Source organism: Macrosteles quadrilineatus, unplaced genomic scaffold (assembly GCF_028750875.1).
Source record: "Macrosteles quadrilineatus isolate MER2022 unplaced genomic scaffold, UCM_ALF_1.0 Scaffold_2__2_contigs__length_208266976, whole genome shotgun sequence".
In the NCBI taxonomy this organism is placed as follows: Eukaryota; Metazoa; Arthropoda; class Insecta; order Hemiptera; family Cicadellidae; genus Macrosteles; species Macrosteles quadrilineatus.
Genome location: NW_026542595.1, coordinates 87,010,559 through 87,029,188, shown reverse-complemented (window position 1 = coordinate 87,029,188; position 18,630 = coordinate 87,010,559). Strand labels below are relative to the sequence as shown.

The window sequence follows — 18,630 nt, the reverse complement described above, 5'->3', positions numbered from 1 at the left end:
GTGCTGAAACTAAGTTGAGCACTTCGCTTCACACTGTATGTTTGTGTCTTAGGCCTGAATAAAGTAAATAGCACTCTTGTTTATCAAAAGTGGTGATTAGGGTACTGTATAAAGCTTTTGGAATGATAAAAAAGAATGTGATAAATTAGGTTCCTTTGTAACACAGAGATGAAGTTGGCCTGGCCTAACAGGCGGTTAATTTCAGAATTTAAGTTACGTATGTTTTCTACGTATTGACTGCATTTAAGTTACCTTCTTATTTATCCAAAATGGCTGAGTGGAATTGGATTTTTTTCAAATTACCTTACCTGTGGCATCATCTTAATGTATTAATATGGGTTAGGTTAAAGGTAGAAATTTTACAATTAAGGATAAGAATAGGCCTACCTTATATTCCACATACGGGTCCTAGTTTATAGGATCTAAGGTGACATCTATTTCATTGAATTAAAACAGTGCAGGTCTACTACAATTAAACTTATGTAGACTCAAGTCCTGTACCATAGATAAAACATAGTCCCTTAGTAGATTTCCTGCTATCCTCATGGAACAGATGAAGCCAATTTTATTGTAAGTTCTGTCTGGTTTTCTGTAGATGTAGTGTTTTGTTTACAATTTGTTTCTTGTTATTTCAGTAATTTAAAACCTCGTTTAGCCAAATAAAACTATCTAATCATAAACAATAACTCGTCCACTAGCTATATAACCAAACAGTGAGACACAAATTATGAGAAACTAACCCTAAAATAATATAAACAAATTGAAAACAAAACATTACATCTACAGAAAACCGGACAGAACTAACAATATAAATGGCTTCAGCTGTTCCATAAGGATGGGAATTTTACTAAGGGATTTGTTTTAACTATGCCTGTACCATTGGCTATTGGATACAGAAGAAGACATCCCATCTATATGGATCAGCTGTCACAAATTGTTTACTAACAAAGAATGTAGTTGTGTGAGCCAGTCACAGATTGCACTAGTGTCTAAAACTCTATTTTGGACCTTATCTTTTGTTACTGACATAGTTGCTGGGCCACAACAGTTGCTATAGCACATAATAAGTCATTCCATCAGTTTGACTTGGTAAAAACCATCGTGTAATTGGCAGAAATCAGTAATTTGGATCAGCGCAATCTGCAGGTGGCTCACATCAACTAAGACACATTTTATGAAAAACCTGGCTACAACTTTAACATGGGGATGGAATGTCTAGTGTTTTCTGTACTCATGGAAGCTTGATCTAGTATTCCAAGACCGCTCGTCTAGGACGCCCTATTTGGTCACAGAATACTTTTAATTAAAATCCTCTACCCTTTCACTCAACACTTGAATTATGTCTTACCTTGAAAGATTGCCAATATCGTTTTTGATGAGTTATTAAGTGCAATTCAAAAAGTCAACTCTACAATCCATTACATTAAAGATAAGTTAGTCCTTTTGACCAACCTAACTTATCCTCTTGGGCCTATAAAGTACAAGGAAATAAGCGATACATATCTCAATTTTCAATAGATGTATAAATAAATACTTTTTAATTTTAGAAGACTCAATAAAAAAAAATAAAAAAAAACTATTGTCATGTTATTATAAAAAACAATTTATTATATATTGGACTTTTTCAACTTTTAAATTTAGTTATACTTTTTATCATTGACAATATCTCCAATATAAGTTATTTTCATGTGTTTCTTTAAATCTTAAGATTAGTAATAAAACTTTTGTACTGTGATAAGGCCTTAGTTATACACTATAGGAATAGGTTTTCAGTATAATCAAAGTTTGTCCCGTTCAGGTTATAAAATGAGACAATAAAAGTAATATTGGTTTCAAACAGTTTTATTTAAGACCTAGCACTGCAGTATTTATATCTATTTTTACTTTATACAATCATATACATACTAAGTGAAACCCGTCGAAATCGACGATTACTTTCAAGGCTTACGTTAATTCGTCTAACTGTGATAAATTGGGTGAAATATACATATTTTGAGCATTTAGCATTGTTTAAAGAGTAATAAATGTAAAAACATTACTGATATTAATTTGGTTGATCATTCAATGATTAAAATATTTCCTATACTGTACATCATCGGAGTTATTATTAGTATGTTATATGGTATCATTTCCTTTGGAAGAACCCTTAAATAGTATTAAAATCGTATTGGTGAATCTTTTGTAGTTAAGCACTTCCGTGATTTCATCAGTGTAACATGATTTTATTTGAAAAGAAAATATTTTTGGGAAGACATATTCTAACTTCAAAGGGAGGTTAATCCGTTACAGCGTAAGTTTGATTTTTCCTTCGTCACGTCGCGCCAGTTCATATCTTACTGTGCCAATGAATGAACCCTCTAGCATAGTTTTGAGAAATTGGTCGTGGGGTTACTGTTAAAGCTGGAATTCTTTGACATGGGGATGTCAGTTAGTTGTCTCAGCCTTATCAGTTACATAAAGTTATCAATATAATTTCTCTACGGAATGTTAGGTGTATTGGAGTACTTGAAGTGAAGTTGGCTTTTATTCTTGAACTGTTAGGGGCCTCCTTGTTCGTATGGTCTTGGCGGCTTCATTGGCAACAAATAATGCAAATGATATAGCAATGGGACATTTCCAAAAAGCAAAAATACTGTAAATTGGCTGTAACGTATATATTGACGTTGACATATTGTTAATCAACGTATCTTTTAAAGGATTATGTGATCTAGTTTAAAAAGAATATGACCGTTCTGTCATGCCAGTAGCTGCTTAAATAGTATTTTCTCTTTGTACCATATTTTACAGCCAAAATGTCGTATTATTTTCAATAATGTTACCAACCCAGTGCGCCAAAGTACATAATATAGGCAGGTGCAAATAATTTGTCAACATGGGTACAATTTTAGGCAATGTTTCTATGTTTGGATGTTATTAGACACAATAAGAGCAGATATTTCGACATAAATATATTATATGTGTAGAATAATATGATAAAACAAGCTGCTATACCCGTGCTTTGCAACGGGAAGAAAATGTGACCTAGAGATTTATTAAAGAAATTCTGATGTCTGTTTTAAAATACGGCAACTCTATGATTTAGTTTGCAAATTTAAACTGATTTAAAAGTGTAAACCTGCTTATTTTCAAACCCTTACTTTTGATGTTAATAGATCCAAAAGAATATGACAACATACCTTTAGTGTAGCAATAGCAATTGCTTCATATTGATGCTTCACGAATGACAAGTTTTACCATAATTCTTCAACTTTAGTCAAGCCTGTTTACATGTAGCTTACTATATAAATTACAAATGAAACTTTGACCAATTCTTTACAAAACGTATACAAACTTTCTTTAAAACCAAACATAACCCTCCTAAATCTACATAAATCATCACAAACATCTTTTTCGAGTAAATAAACAAACACCGGTTCATTGTACTGACCAGCTGTTTCATTAGCTAAATTAAATTAAATCATGTAAACTTAGGAAGCATGCCAGGCGTAGCCCTTTGGAAATCAGCCTGTGGGGCAGAGCCCTTAGGACATTCATCCATATCAATACTTTTCGGCAAATCTACACACTCTAAGCTTCATTTTCACGTGCCATAAGCCTATATTTTTATTTGGTAAATGGCCTTAACCGTTTACATAAAATTTGATTGTATCACTTTAATAATATAATAGATGTAGGCAAAAGTGGTGAAAAAGGCAGACACTAACCCGTACAATAGATATAAGATAGTTCAATAAGAAATAACTTAAGAATTGCTCTGATAAAAGGATTTTCCACTGATTTCGTAATGGAACGTTATATTGGAAAACATGACATGATAAAGAAGAAAATCAATTTTAAAATCAGAAAATAACATTGCAAATACTTATTTGGTAGAATCAGAATTCAGTAACTTCCAATAAATATGTGTTGTTTCAAATACAATTTAAAAATGAACAGCTGATTCATTAAAAAGTATTATTCACATGGCCAAAATGTAAACAACTCTGTGGAAGGATCTTTAAAGGCTTCTGGGGCAGAGTCCTAATGGATTTTGCTTAGTTTTTCGTTTGATAACTCATCTACAGACCAAGACCTTTCTTTAGACACCTCTACCAAGTTTCTACCCCCAGCCGTTCTCTCAAATTAGTGGGGACAAAGTTTCCAATTAAATATTTAGATTCCCCCATGTTAATCTTATGGGAGAAACTCCAACTTTGATGGCCTGTGGGGCAAAGCCCGAGGACTTTTATTACAGGAATTGTTGAAAGGGGGCGTCTAGACAAAAAATACTTTATTTTGACACTTCGTTTGTAAAAATCCGTCCATTATTAACGGAGGAGTAGTGTTTTGTAGAAATCGCCTTCACGTATTATATATAAGGATGTACAAAAAACACATCAGTAGGAATAAAAGTACCTTCAGTAATGTAAAAGTAACTTCAGAGTATAGTTCTTGTACAAGACGTTAGCACTTATCATTATAATATAATATATGTTATTATAATATATAATACATACTGTATATATGTAATATACAATAAAATAATGTAATATGTATAATATATATATTATTATAATATATGTGTGGTCATTTCCCGTGTGAACATTCATCACTACCTGAGAATTACATGTTAATCCTTGAATGATGTTAATACTTTCATTGAATATAACTTAGGTTTATTGAGCCTTTTCAAGCGCATTGCCTTCTTTTTAACAGAGAACAGTCTGGCTTGAGGTCCAATATTTGCATTTGTATTAATTTTGCCTTTACATTCAAGTTTCTTACCTGATAACGAGTTTAGCAAACTTATTGCACCATCTAATTCTTTTTCAACTGATTTGCAATCATCATAGCTTAACCTGATTTTATTTAACAAGTCTAGGATCCTGCTGGCTTTGTTGATTAATTGCCGTGACTTAGCTAAATTTGTATTAACCTTTGTCTGGGCTATAAGAGTATTTACATTATTTTCACAGCTGATTTCAGGTCCAGCTAGGTCAAAAACCCTACATCAGGCATGAATATGCTTGCAAATATTCATTTTTATTATAACATTGTCATGACAAGAGCACTTATCCCTCCGAGTGTTATGTGTAGTAAAAGCGACTCATAACACACTTTGTGTAGTGTTTTGTGTCGCTTTTGCGACTCACAAACACTGTTTACGGCGAAGGCTCTATGACTGACTAAATCGGATTGAACTGGATCGAGTTAGGTATAGTTTTTTTGGCAGATTCTAAGCTTTCTCCCGAAGTCTGTCTCTAAGCGTTTTTTTTCTTGAGCCGATCATAATTGTAGCAGACAGCTGACGTGCGTATTTGTAAACAGCTTGGTTAACCTCGCACCGATGACTGATGTGTTTTATTACGTTTATCATTGTTTTAGTGTTAAAAATCAAAAGTACCGGTAGTGATATACGTGGTGCATTATAAGAAGATTTAAGTGATTTTGAAGGGCTGGTTGATAATCCTGAAGAAGTAGGTAGTGATATTGATGTAAATTATCAGCCAGATTCTTAGCTATGGTTAGGCTATGCATTCTTTCTTAGCTAAACGCTATGTACCGAAATCTGTTTTTTCCCATAACTTATTTATTTGCACATCTACTTCCTTATATTACTATATTTTTGGAATCCTCATAAAATTCTAAACAAAGTGGCTATTTTAAAGTATTTGTAGACCGATAAATTATAACAATTTATTGAGCGCAAACATATTTATTTTTTTTTCATTCATATTTTATAATTTTTGAAAAATGTTAACCCCACAAAAATTGTTGAAAATTTTTTTGTAATGTTTTATATGTTACATTGAAGGCCATTATTTTCCAAACAAAATGATATATAAAACTGTATACTTTACATTGCTTTTAAGTTTCTAAGATACATTTTAATAAAACCCTGCGATTGCGCAATAAATGGGCGAACATTAAGACCAAAACTGGAGACACTTGGAGGGTTAAAAATATGAATACATATATTACACAAAGAACACCTCACACAACCGTCTTCACAAAAAGTCTGTGATTTGGTTATAATGTAATGTTCTACCCCATTTGAGGAGGTTACGCCACTCTTCCCCTTCTTTAACAACAGTTGAGGCAGATGGGCCTATTGCTTCACTTGCTTTAAGGGACTTGTTGATTATCAAGACTCTTTCAGAAGGAGATTTTTTATGAAGTTTAATCAAACGTTTAAACAAACTATCACGTGCCACTTTCATGACAGCGTTGATAGTTTTGTCCAAACACTTAACTTTTTCCCCTTCCAGGTACAAATGCTTCAATGTTTTTCAATGGAATGATTCTAAATACATGTTTGTATTGAACCCTTAACCAATATGGAAGCAATAGGCCCACTGCTCTGGTCTACTGTACAAAGTACTCCCCATATTCCCGAGTATCTTGGTCATTTAAAATATGTGTAATAGTTTGAGCTAGCTAGGAATATACATCTTCCAAGTGTTTAACAAAATTATTATGCCTCAAAAACTTCTCAGGACAAACATATCAACATTTAACATTTAAATAACAATTTTCAATTTTTCATAAAGGAAACTTTATAACAAAAACGGATTGTGGCATTGAGCTCAGCTTAAAAATATAATTCGAAATGATGGGTCACAACACCACCATCATACTTAAAACAAATTTCAAAATTGCGGATCCAAGATGACCACCGAAAAAACTAAATCCGTCATAACCAAGTGAAAATAGGTCGACAATGACTAGTGGTGTATACTTATCTTTGTCTAGCACTATTTTGAGATTATGGTCTTAGTTTGTAAATGCACAATCTTAAAATGGGATAAAAATAAAGTTATGAAGTCTTCATAACTTTGGAATGGATCAAGACCTTTACAAACAGATTTGGCATTACAATTAGGGTAGAAATCTAGTTTAAAATATTGGGTCAAAAACTGTTAAAATCATTCTCTATGTTGTGTTGGTCAGACTAAACAGAATACTTAATAGAAAGGAGTCTTATGTCTGTTGACACTAGGGCATTGTTCCGAAAGCAATGGACGTTTATACACTGTACCAAAAAGAGGCGACGAAACTGTTGGGGCAGACGGGGCGATGTCAGAAGGTGATCGGGTGGTATCACTCTCATCCGAGTTTCAACTGGTGGCTGTTCCACACGTACATAATATTACAGCAGCTCCTGGGATAAATAGTGGACAAGCAGCCTGTGGCCATCATAATTGACCACTTCAGGGTGTCAAAGATGAGTCGTTTTACTTACTGTGCAATTCCAATCGTTCATGGTCTTTCGGGAAATATAATTTAATCAGCAATTTATGATATTGATTGGATATTTTTTGATGGTTGAAATTTAATGGCCTTTTATTTTTTTATTGAAGGCATTTTACAAGGTAATTCTTAATGAATAGCTTGTTTTTGACTTGTACAACACTAAATGCATTATAAAAATCACTTCTCTGAAAAAAATTGACTAGGATCATATGTATCACAGTTTGAGATAAGGAATATTCCTTATCATAGAGCAAAGCGTTAACACCAAACGTGTGAACACCAATGTTTTTTTAAATTAATCTTCTGTAATCTATGCAAAAGCTTCATGAGCATTGTAAAATAAATTTTTCTTCTGTAAAAATGTTCATCTACACCCCTAGGCATTGATAGTTGTTCTGTTGGGTTGTATTTTATTTTGCCTCACATTCCTAGACTGTTGACAAGCAACTTAACTAAGGGTATGTAAACTAGCCTTTTACAGTGACATATTTTGCATCATGTTTCTAGACAGTCGCCAAGCAACTTACCTAAGGGCATGTAAACTAGTGACATATTGCCTCACTTTCCCATTTCTTATTGGCTTGTGCCCTTGTTCCTGGACTGTGGCAGTCACATCACTCCCAACAACCAACAAATGCAGTAAAGACATTGCACTTTCTCATAAGAATTTATTAACACTTGTTTTAATATATAAAAATAAATGGCAGGCCTATATAAATAGTTAGTAAAATAATGTAAAAACAGTGTATCTCAAACAGTGTTGTGACTGTATGAGTGTTTTACGGTAGCCAGACCCTGAACTGATAGTGGTTATATTGATAGCCTTCAAATTTAAAGGTCACTGGTTCGATTCCATATAACTCCATTTCTAGATCCAGAAGCCATTTGTCATTAGGCTATTGCCTAACAATGCTACCTAACAAAACATTGACTTCAACTAAAAAGCCTATAGGGTTTTGACAGATCCCTTATAAAATGTAAAACTTGATTATTTAACACCCTCCCAGCTCTTTTACATGTGAGAATAACAAGGTCACAGTATTTAACAACTATCAGATTAATGTATAAAAACATCATATGTATTTTTAAGTTGGGTGTTTAAACTATTAAAATAACCATATTTAATCTATTGAGAAGAACAAGGATATACAAACACGAAATAAAGTAAACCTTTTAATCAGGAACATTTTTTAAATAACACATCTTATGATACACAAAAACAATTTTTCTCTTCTACTATTAGCCTACCAATGAATGAATTCCTTATGTACAAGTTTATATAGGCCTACAGATGTAAATCCAAGACACATACAGACTCCACAACATACAGTAACACACTCCTCCGCAACAACTTCATACACCTGAAACCCCCACTCCTCCAACAACTTCAGACATCTAGGGTTACCTAAAAACATTACACCCATTGTTAGCTGGCAAACAAACATCAAAGCCTTAATCTACAGTAATTGTCAATACTTTCGACTTTCTCCCCCTATACCAGAGAAAATGGAGAAAGTATTGTTTTCGTTAAAATTTTGGAGATTGAGTTTTGATTGGATATACATTTTTTTTGTGTCCCCTTGAGGCCTGGACCCAAAAAAGTGGTTTTTGAAGTGATCTCTAAAACCTGTGTGTGTGTGTGTGTGTGTGTATACATGTAGCTACAGACCACACCTGTAGTCTGATTTTGTTGAAATTTGGTATGTAGATACTAATCCATAGTATCTTTAGGAATTAATTGAGGTGTCAGATGTTAACATATGCTGTACATGTTTCGAGCTACTTACAGCTCATCTTCAGCAGCATTCTTGAATTTAAAAAAATCACATCAAACGATGTTTGTCGACTATTTACAGTTTATATATACACACACGAACACACGGAAATATATACAAAGAACACACACGCGTTTTGCAGTTGTAGGTACCTTAAACATGTTTGCGTACGCACGGTTAAATAAAGATAACCTCGACCGGGCGACAGTTGTAGGCCTACTGAGGAACTTGAACACGGGAGAGTGACGTCACGGTATCAGCTGACTGGCGGTTCTTATTTCCAGTTGTGTTATCTACATCACAGAACAGCTGATAGGTGATTTTGTCTGAATATTCCTCTCTTTTTATTTATTTAACATAGTTTCATTGCCGTGTCCTCTCATATGTTGGAAAATAAATAATTCCTCTCATACCTTTGCTTTGTTTTTTTGGCCACATCTTTTTAAAACAATTAATGATTTTTCAAAATAAATTTTTTGACCCTTATTACTCTGAAGATGTTGAGCAACAATCGACGTTGGATTAACTTGCTTGGTGGCATTGTGTTCCTTGAACCTTTGATAAAATGACCTATTGGTGTATCCAACATATTTTTTGTCACATTTGTCGCCTTTGTTGCATTGAATCAGATATACCCCTGATATCCTGTGAAAATGTGAAAATGTGATATCCTGTTTTTTATCTATCGATTGTTTCTGCCCTTGTATAGGTTTTCTGTTGAGTTTGTAACCAGGCTGGAAACCATTATTTTTAAAATTATTGCCGATTAGTAGTCAGATATTGCTGTTACAAGCAAGAAAGGGTCCACATACTATGACATACCTACTATGCTATGTATGACACCTCTTCCATGTCTATCGTGGTTAGTACACACTACACAGTAGTTGGCAAGAAAGGGTCCACATACTATGACATACCTACCATGCTATGTATGACACCTCTTCCATGTCTATCGCGGTTAGTACACACTACACAGTAGTTGGCAAGAAAGGGTCCACATACTATGACATACCTACCTTGCTATGTATGACACCTCTTCCATGTCTATCGCGGTTAGTACACACTACACAGTAGTTGGCAAGAAAGGGTCCACATACTATGACATACCTACCATCCTATGTATGACACCTCTTCCATGTCTATCGCGGTTAGTACACACTACACAGTAGTTGGCAAGAAAGGGTCCACAGACTATGACATACCTACCATGCTATGTATGACACCTCTTCCATGTCTATCGCGGTTAGTACACACTACACAGTAGTTGGCAAGAAAGGGTCCACATACTATGACATACCTACCATGCTATGTATGACACCTCTTCCATGTCTATCGCGGTTAGTACACACTACACAGTAGTTGGCAAGAAAGGGTCCACATACTATGACATACCTACCTTGCTATGTATGACACCTCTTCCATGTCTATCGCAGTTAGTACACACTACACAGTAGTTGGCAAGAAAGGGTCCACATACTATGACATACCTACCATGCTATGTATGACACCTCTTCCATGTCTATCGCAGTTAGTACACACTACACAGTAGTTGGCAAGAAAGGGTCCACATACTATGACATACCTACCATGCTATGTATGACACCTCTTCCATGTCTATCGCGGTTAGTACACACTACACAGTAGTTGGCAAGAAAGGGTCCACATACTATGACATACCTACCTTGCTATGTATGACACCTCTTCCATGTCTATCGCGGTTAGTACACACTACACAGTAGTTGGCAAGAAAGGGTCCACATACTATGACATACCTACCATGCTATGTATGACACCTCTTCCATGTCTATCGCGGTTAGTACACACTACACAGTAGTTGGCAAGAAAGGGTCCACAGACTATGACATACCTACCATGCTATGTATGACACCTCTTCCATGTCTATCGCGGTTAGCACACACTACACAGTAGTTGGCAAGAAAGGGTCCACATACTATGACATACCTACCATGCTATGTATGACACCTCTTCCATGTCTATCGCGGTTAGTACACACTACACAGTAGTTGGCAAGAAAGGGTCCACATACTATGACATACCTACCATGCCATGTATGACACCTCTTCCATGTCTATCGCGGTTAGTACACACTACACAGTAGTTGGCAAGAAAGGGTCCACAGACTATGACATACCTACCATGCTATGTATGACACCTCTTCCATGTCTATCGCGGTTAGTACACACTACACAGTAGTTGGCAAGAAAGGGTCCACATACTATGACATACCTACCATGCTATGTATGACACCTCTTCCATGTCTATCGCGGTTAGTACACACTACACAGTAGTTGGCCGGGTACTGGCCAGTACCCTCTGTTGAGTTTTCTGGCATTGAGTCGCGCGACCAGCCTTCACGACCGCTATATTTAGCATGCAGTGTTTGTCAACTCCCGTATGCACTCACAGTGCACTGTCGGTTTATTTTCAATCGTGGTAAAATTGTGTGCGTACCGATAAGAACAATTACCCACACCAACGTGTTTAATTACGTCGCCTTGTATCTAATTAAGTGTTTTCAAGCACAACATCGTTCTAGCTTGTTAGTAAGAATATTGGCGCAGGTAAAAGTACATATGGACAGTATCTTAGTAAAACACTACGGTCTTTTGTTTACAACGTGATTTATTTTCCAGAACCGGTTGAGGATTGGGTTAATTGTAATGGAGAAAATTTATTAAAATTATACTACGATGACAAAGACAGATGGTCTTTTGCATTCCAAATAAATGCTTTAACCGACATGAGACATGTGGAAACAAAGGCAATAGAGTTCTCAAAAGCAAACCATGTTGTAATAATGGAATGTTCTTCGTTTAGTGTAATTAACATATTTACGCCATACTTCACTGTTTTAACGAACTTCCCACGCAAGTATTTAGTCCAGAAAACAGCTGTTTGCCGCCAGCTTAATCAAATGGGGTTTCATTGCGTAATACTGTACTGTAATGAGTTTTACCGGACACCAATCAGCTGATTATACTGTATTTTGGGTGGCAATGAGTGGTTGTAAACAAAAACATAACCTCGTTTAGAGGTTATGACTACAGTAGTGATTTTTAGTCCTTTAGTTGGTAGTAATATATAAGGATTTGTACAGATTTAGTAATATGGCGTAAACTATCGTACGTAACTCGTCCAAAATGTGTGTACCGGACTCGTATGGTAATCCCGTACTCGACTTCGTCTCGCACGGGAACGACCACACTCGTCCGGTAAACACTTATTTTCAGGACTAGTAACGTAATATACTATTTCAGAGTATTTGAGCAGCAATGTACTCCACAAAGCGGAAAAAGCTATTTTGGACAATATCAAAGATAAAACAATTGATTTATTGAAAGAGCATAAAGACACTTTGACTCTGTATTTAAGAGATCCTCAAACTTGTATGCAAAGAATTATTGGCAGAAGTAGGAATTAGGAGAAAGAAAAATATCCATGCAATACCTAATTGATTTAAATGATTTGCATGAGAAACATTTCACATAAAATAATTTTAACAATCGGCTGTGGATAATAGATGGAACTTTGTATGAAGAAGAATTTTCTGAGAAGGCTGTATTAATTGAGCATAGGAATCAGTTCAATGTAATTGACGAGTTAAACAATTTCCTTCGTGGTGTGGGACGTGACAAATAATTGGCAAATGAGATCACACAGTTTTTGTGTTTAATTAACTAAGTTTTACCCCGTTTCATCAGAGACTGTTGTTGTCAGTGTAGCGGTTACAGATTGTTCTCGCCAAGGTAAGTTGTTGATACTTAGACAGTTTAATAAATTTTAGGTTTTTTTTAAATAAACATTTAAATAACATGCTGTCTTTTTTTGACAAAATTTATTGATTTACAATCTGGTTTAGTTCAGTTTATATTTTTAGCAGAGAGCTTAGCCAAAAATTTGGCAACAGTCTCTGCAATTGTTTAGAAGCTGCAACATTATCGGCATTGCTAAATATGGTTTGAGATAATTTTGGAAACCTGCATTAACGTCATAAGCCCCACCACTCTTGAGGTTGCAGTTTAGGTTCTTGCGAACTGTTGAGTTTAGAGTTACATACAATCATCTCAACAGTCGAACGACCAGCATCTAGATTCTACTGAATGTGTTAGCAGGTATGTGGGTATAAGTCTGTGTAACTGACCCTTGGTTCACTTTAAAGTCTTTTCAAGTTATTATTTATTTAAATGGGAATTCATTTGTGATATTAGCTTTTAATGATTAATTTATTTGATAAGGTGTTATGTATTTTGTCTGTTTAATTCAAATATTCACTAAATAAATAAACCCATTCTTTACACAACCGAGTATTTACGGTCAAGATTTTTGATTATATATATAATGTGTGGTTATAAATTCTTCATTTCAAATTCAATAAACTTATATTTGCGGATAACGGCTTTTGGTTTTAACCAATAATATATTGGTGATAAGAATTTTGATTTTCTAACAAAATTATATTATTTACTTGTTAGTCAAAGATTTTAATAAATGAAAAAACAGCGAAAAAATTAACTTTGATATTAAATAAATATTGAAATTTTTTTTGGTTTTAAGAAATTAAAGCACTGTCCCGTTTTGATTCAGTTTAACTTGCCAACACAAGACGTTTTTGACAGGACATTATTCCAAAAACGATCGACCAGCGATCGAACGATCAGCGAATGACTTCTGAATTTGATGGCACCTTTTTGCTGCTTTATCAATTTTGTTAAGTAAGTATTATGTTTGAAACATTTTTTAAATTTAAATATTACCACATTTATTTTGTGTTATTTTTCATTTCAAATTCAATAAAGTTATATTTGCAGATAACGGTCTTTGGTTTAAGCTAATTTTTTTGGTGATAAGGATTTTGATTTCCTAATATAATAATATTATTTACTTGTTAGTCAAAGATTTTAATAAATAAAAAAAACTGCGAAAAAATAAACATTTAAAAAATTGTTATTTATTGGTTTTAAGAAATTAAAGCACTGTCCTGTTTTGTTTCAGTTTAAATGGGATGTATTTAATTGTAAAACTCTCGGAGAATACAGTGATTTGTATTTGAAATTAGACGTATTGCTTTTAGCCGATGTTTTTGAAAGATTTCGAACTATTTGTCTTAAAGATTATGATTTAGAATCTATTAAGATTATGTCTTAAAGATTATAACTTTGCCCGGTCTAACATTTGATACAATGTTAAAATATACGAATGTTAAGCTGGAGTTACTCCTAGATTACGATAAATACCTTTTCTTAGAAAAAGTCATAAGAGGTGGTGTAACAACGTGTGTTAAACGACACGCTGTAGCCAATAATCCCTATATGAAGTCTTTATACGATTCCTCAAAGGAAACATCTTATTTAACATATCTCGATGCAAACAATTTGTATGGAAATAGTATGGTAGATTACATTCCTATTAAATCTTTTAACTGGCTAAGTAAGAAACAAGTGGAGAACCTTGATGCAATGGTTGCACCAGACGATGCGGATGTTGGGTTCATCCTGGAATGCGATGTCGGTTATCCATCGTATCTCCACGATGAACACAAAGATCTGCCATTTTTACCTGAAAAGAAATGTCCTGTGTGGTCGAAGCAAGAAAAATTGCTAACAACACTTGATCATAAGCACAATTACGTGTGTCACTACCGTAATTTAAAACAAGCCCTTGATCACGGTCTAGTTTTGATAAAAATACGTAGAATACTTAAGTTTAATCAGAGTAGGTGGTTAAAACCGTACATAGATTTTAATACAGAGAAAAGGAAAGTCGCCAAAAACGATTTTGATAAGAACTTTTATAAGCTGTTAAACAATGCACTGTTTGGTAAAAGCATAGAAAACATAAGAAAACGTACGAATATTGAGCTGGTAACTAATGAAAAACGTCTCAATAGATTGATTAATAAAACTCGTTTTAAAAACAAAATAATTTACAATGAAAACCTTTGTGCTGTAGAGTTGGCTAGGGAAACAATGTGTTTCAACAAACCCATCTACATAAGCTTTACAGTATTGGAGCTCAGCAAGCTCCATATGTATCACTTTCATTAAGAGATTGTAAAACAGTTTTTTAAAGGTAAAAAAGTAGTATTACTATACCATGATACAGACAGTTATTTCTATCAAGTATACACAGACGATCTGTACGAGGATTTTAATAATCCAGAATTCAAACAATATTTAGATTTGTCAGACTATCCTACCAGTCACAAGTGTTATTCGGCAGAGAATAAAAAGAAACTAGGTTTCTTCAAAGACGAAGTCAATGGAATCATTATAATTGAATTTATTGGTCTACGTCCTAAATTGTATACTTTCAAAACAATGAATGATTTTTACTTAGAAATTGACAAGAAAATGACGCTAAGAAAAGCAAAAGGTATTACAAAATGTGTAGTCAAAAATCATATCACTTTCAATGATTACAAAAAATGTTTGTATGATAAGATTAAAATAAGGAAAAATGTAAGATTGTTTCAATCAAAGAAACACGTCATACAGACTGTTGTTCGAAACAAAGTAGCTCTCAGTTCTAATGACGACAAAAGATTCATTTGTAAAAACGGTATCGATACGTTACCGTATGGTCATTTTTCCCTAAAAAAGCTTTCGTTCAATGAAAGAAATCAAGAAATAGTTTTATCAACATGAACCAAAGTTTGTGTAATTTGTTTCTTTGATTGTAAAACTGTTCTGATTGTGTTGATCTACCAGCAACACAAACCTTATCAACCAGCAATTACATATTGTAAACCGTATTAGCGGTGATTTTTTTAACTGTGTGATGTATTTGTGTTGATTTATTAAATTGACAAAATCTGATAAAAGCAATGTTCTCTTTATTATGGTATGTTCTTTTAATTGTGTATGTAGTGTAGTATGATATTATATTATTCAGAAATAAATATCCTCGTTTAAAAAAAAAAACTAACTTAATTTTTCAGTATTTGTGTTGATTTTTTAAACTGCCTAAATCTGATGAAATCAATGTTCTCTGTATTATGGTATGTTCTCTTAATTGTGTATATAGTGTAGTATGATATTAGTTATGTTATTCAGCAATAAATATACTCGTTATTTAAGAAAAAACGACTTAATTTATTCACCGTTTTTTTCATGATTTTCTTTACAATCCCCAAAAGGGGTGAATACTGAATCAATGCATCATAAATTATTAAACAATTACAACCATTAGCGATTTTTTAAATTCTTTTTATACACAGTGTTGGTTATTGCTTGTTATAATTGGTAGCAGTAAGTGTTTTGTCTTGCTCATCACAAAGGAATAAGGAAAACAAAAAAACTTAGATAACAATCAATAATTTATTAACATGTTTAAGAGTTCACAATTAGGATTTCCTTTTTCATGTTCAACATTCGGCACATCCGAATCATTCCAATCATCGAGTGTTGAACCACACGACATGCAAGTCGTGGCATCATATTCCCCTACATAGTAGAACCCTGATTCAATTAAAAGGGGGGTCGGCCGGTCCTATCTTCCCCATGTTAAATATGCGCTTTTTAGGAACATTTTTCTCAAATACTAATAAAGATAGAATCTTACAATTTTTTTTTATCTTTTTACTCATACTTTGAAGCATAATTTAAGTTGAAATCTTTTACTTAATCTGTAGGAATTTATTTTTATGATTTTTTCAAAATTTAGTAAAAATAATTACGTTAAATTTAATTTTGTGCATATATTTGAAAATGTTACTTTAATATTTTTGAAAACTATCAACTTTGTTTAATTCTTTGTGGCATGAGGAAGAAAACAAAAAAAAATTAACTTGATATCTTTTATAGTTCCTGAGAAAAATGTTCCTTAAGGTAAAAAAAACACGTTTCCGGGGAAACGCAAAGAAACAGCTTATTAGTAGGCCTAAACTAATAAAGTAAAACAAACCTACCTTTAATGCATTCCAGCACCATATGATGGGTTGTCTGGATCTTCCATGGCTTCATACTCATCCTCCAACCTCTTTTTAGCAATGGCGAGAGCTTTCTGGCATTTCTTTTCTATTTCTTGAAGACTTTTCTCGGCTTTTTTAATCCTAATCTCGTCCTGTTTTTTCATTTCCCGCACACACTTAGAACCAGGTACTACACCACATTTTTCTAAAATCAAGCACTTTACTATGTTTCCCATATTGTAACTTCCTATGGCTTCTGTAGTGCCTAACTACTTACCTGTATATAAATCTTTATTTAACAGATGATATTTATTTGTTTACTAATTCATTCAATTATTATTGTTCACTTTATCTTTTTACAAAATATACATATTTTTACTCTTGTCTAGCATTTGTGAATTTACAACTTCATTTGGTGACTCCGACGTGATTCGAAATGTCCAACGGAGAACAATCAGTAGACAGAATTCAAGTCAAGATCCCTCCTTTCTGGCACTCAGACCCAGAATTGTGGTTTGCTCAAATTGAAACCCAGTTTTCTCTAGCGGGGATCACGGTTGACGAAACTAAGTTCTATTACGTCTGCGGTAACCTAGATGCGAAATACGCAGCGGAAGTGAGGGATATCCTCACCAACCCTCCAGCAGAAGAAAAGTACATCAAGTTAAAAAAAGAACTTATAAAACGGTTTACCTTGTCCCAGGAACAGAAGACGAAACAACTTTTGGAACGAGAAGAGTTAGGTGATCGAACACCATCACAGTTCTTGAGGCACATGCGTACCCTAGCCGGAACCATGATACCTGATCCACTACTGAGGTTTCAATGGCTTAGCCGTCTTCCTTCAGCAACACAAGCCATCTTGGTAACACAAAAGGCTGCGGACCTCGATACACTGGCGGAGCTTGCGGATGCTGTCCATGATGTCAGTCCTCACCATCAAGTATCGGAGGCGTCCTTATCAGCTCCCTCGATGGAAGAAATGATGGAACGCTTTACAACCACGTTGACATCAAATATTAGAGAAATAACAGACAAATTTCAACAAGAAATAGCAGGAATCAAAGAAGACATGAGACGTCCAAATTTCCACAAGACATCAGACACATATCCACGTAGACAATCATGGCAACGCTCCAAGAATCGATTTGATCGCCATGACATCTGTTGGTATCACTGGCGGTTCGGCGACGCAGCAACAAAGTGCACCGACCCTTGCAGATTCAAAGGAAGCAGATCGGGAAACGACCCAGGGAGTCTCTAATGGCGACAAGCGACTCCGACCTCACATGTTCCCGTCGCCTATTTGTCACCGATAAGGTAACCAAACAACAATTTCTAGTTGACACGGGAGCTGATGTATGCGTCTACCCTCGTAATATGTTAGATAAAAAAAGACCCAAGACTGACTATACCCTATATGCAGCTAATAATACTGAAATTACGACATATGGTCTTGTATCTTTGCCTTTAGACTTTGGTCTACACCGCTCATTTGTTTGGCGTTTCATCGCAGCTGATGTATCTAAACCAATAATAGGGGTAGACTTTCTACACCATTATGATCTGCTTGTTGATGTACGACGTCAATGTTTAGTTGACCAGTCAACTTCATTTTTTTCCAAAGGTCAGACTCCTTCAGTTCATTTAGTGAGTAGTGTTAAAACTATTAAGTCTTGTCAACAAACAGTT

The 18,630-nt window shown here is 34.4% G+C and overlaps 1 protein-coding gene and 1 long non-coding RNA gene across 2 annotated transcripts; one reads left to right on the top strand and one right to left on the bottom strand.

Moving 5' to 3' along the window:
* Positions 1–8,394: 8,394 nt before the first annotated feature.
* On the bottom strand, positions 8,395–10,089 carry LOC128987262 (uncharacterized). Its single transcript, XR_008490220.1, has 2 exons — positions 9,930–10,089; positions 8,395–8,638 (listed from the first exon to the last, which is right to left on the bottom strand). It is a non-coding gene; the product is annotated as an uncharacterized LOC128987262 (long non-coding RNA).
* A 7,285-nt stretch (positions 10,090–17,374) lies between these two features.
* LOC128984544 (uncharacterized) lies at positions 17,375–18,202 on the top strand. The gene has a single exon (XM_054403878.1). The coding sequence runs from the start codon at positions 17,375–17,377 to the stop codon at positions 18,200–18,202; it is 828 nt and encodes a 275-aa protein (XP_054259853.1).
* Positions 18,203–18,630: the final 428 nt, after the last annotated feature.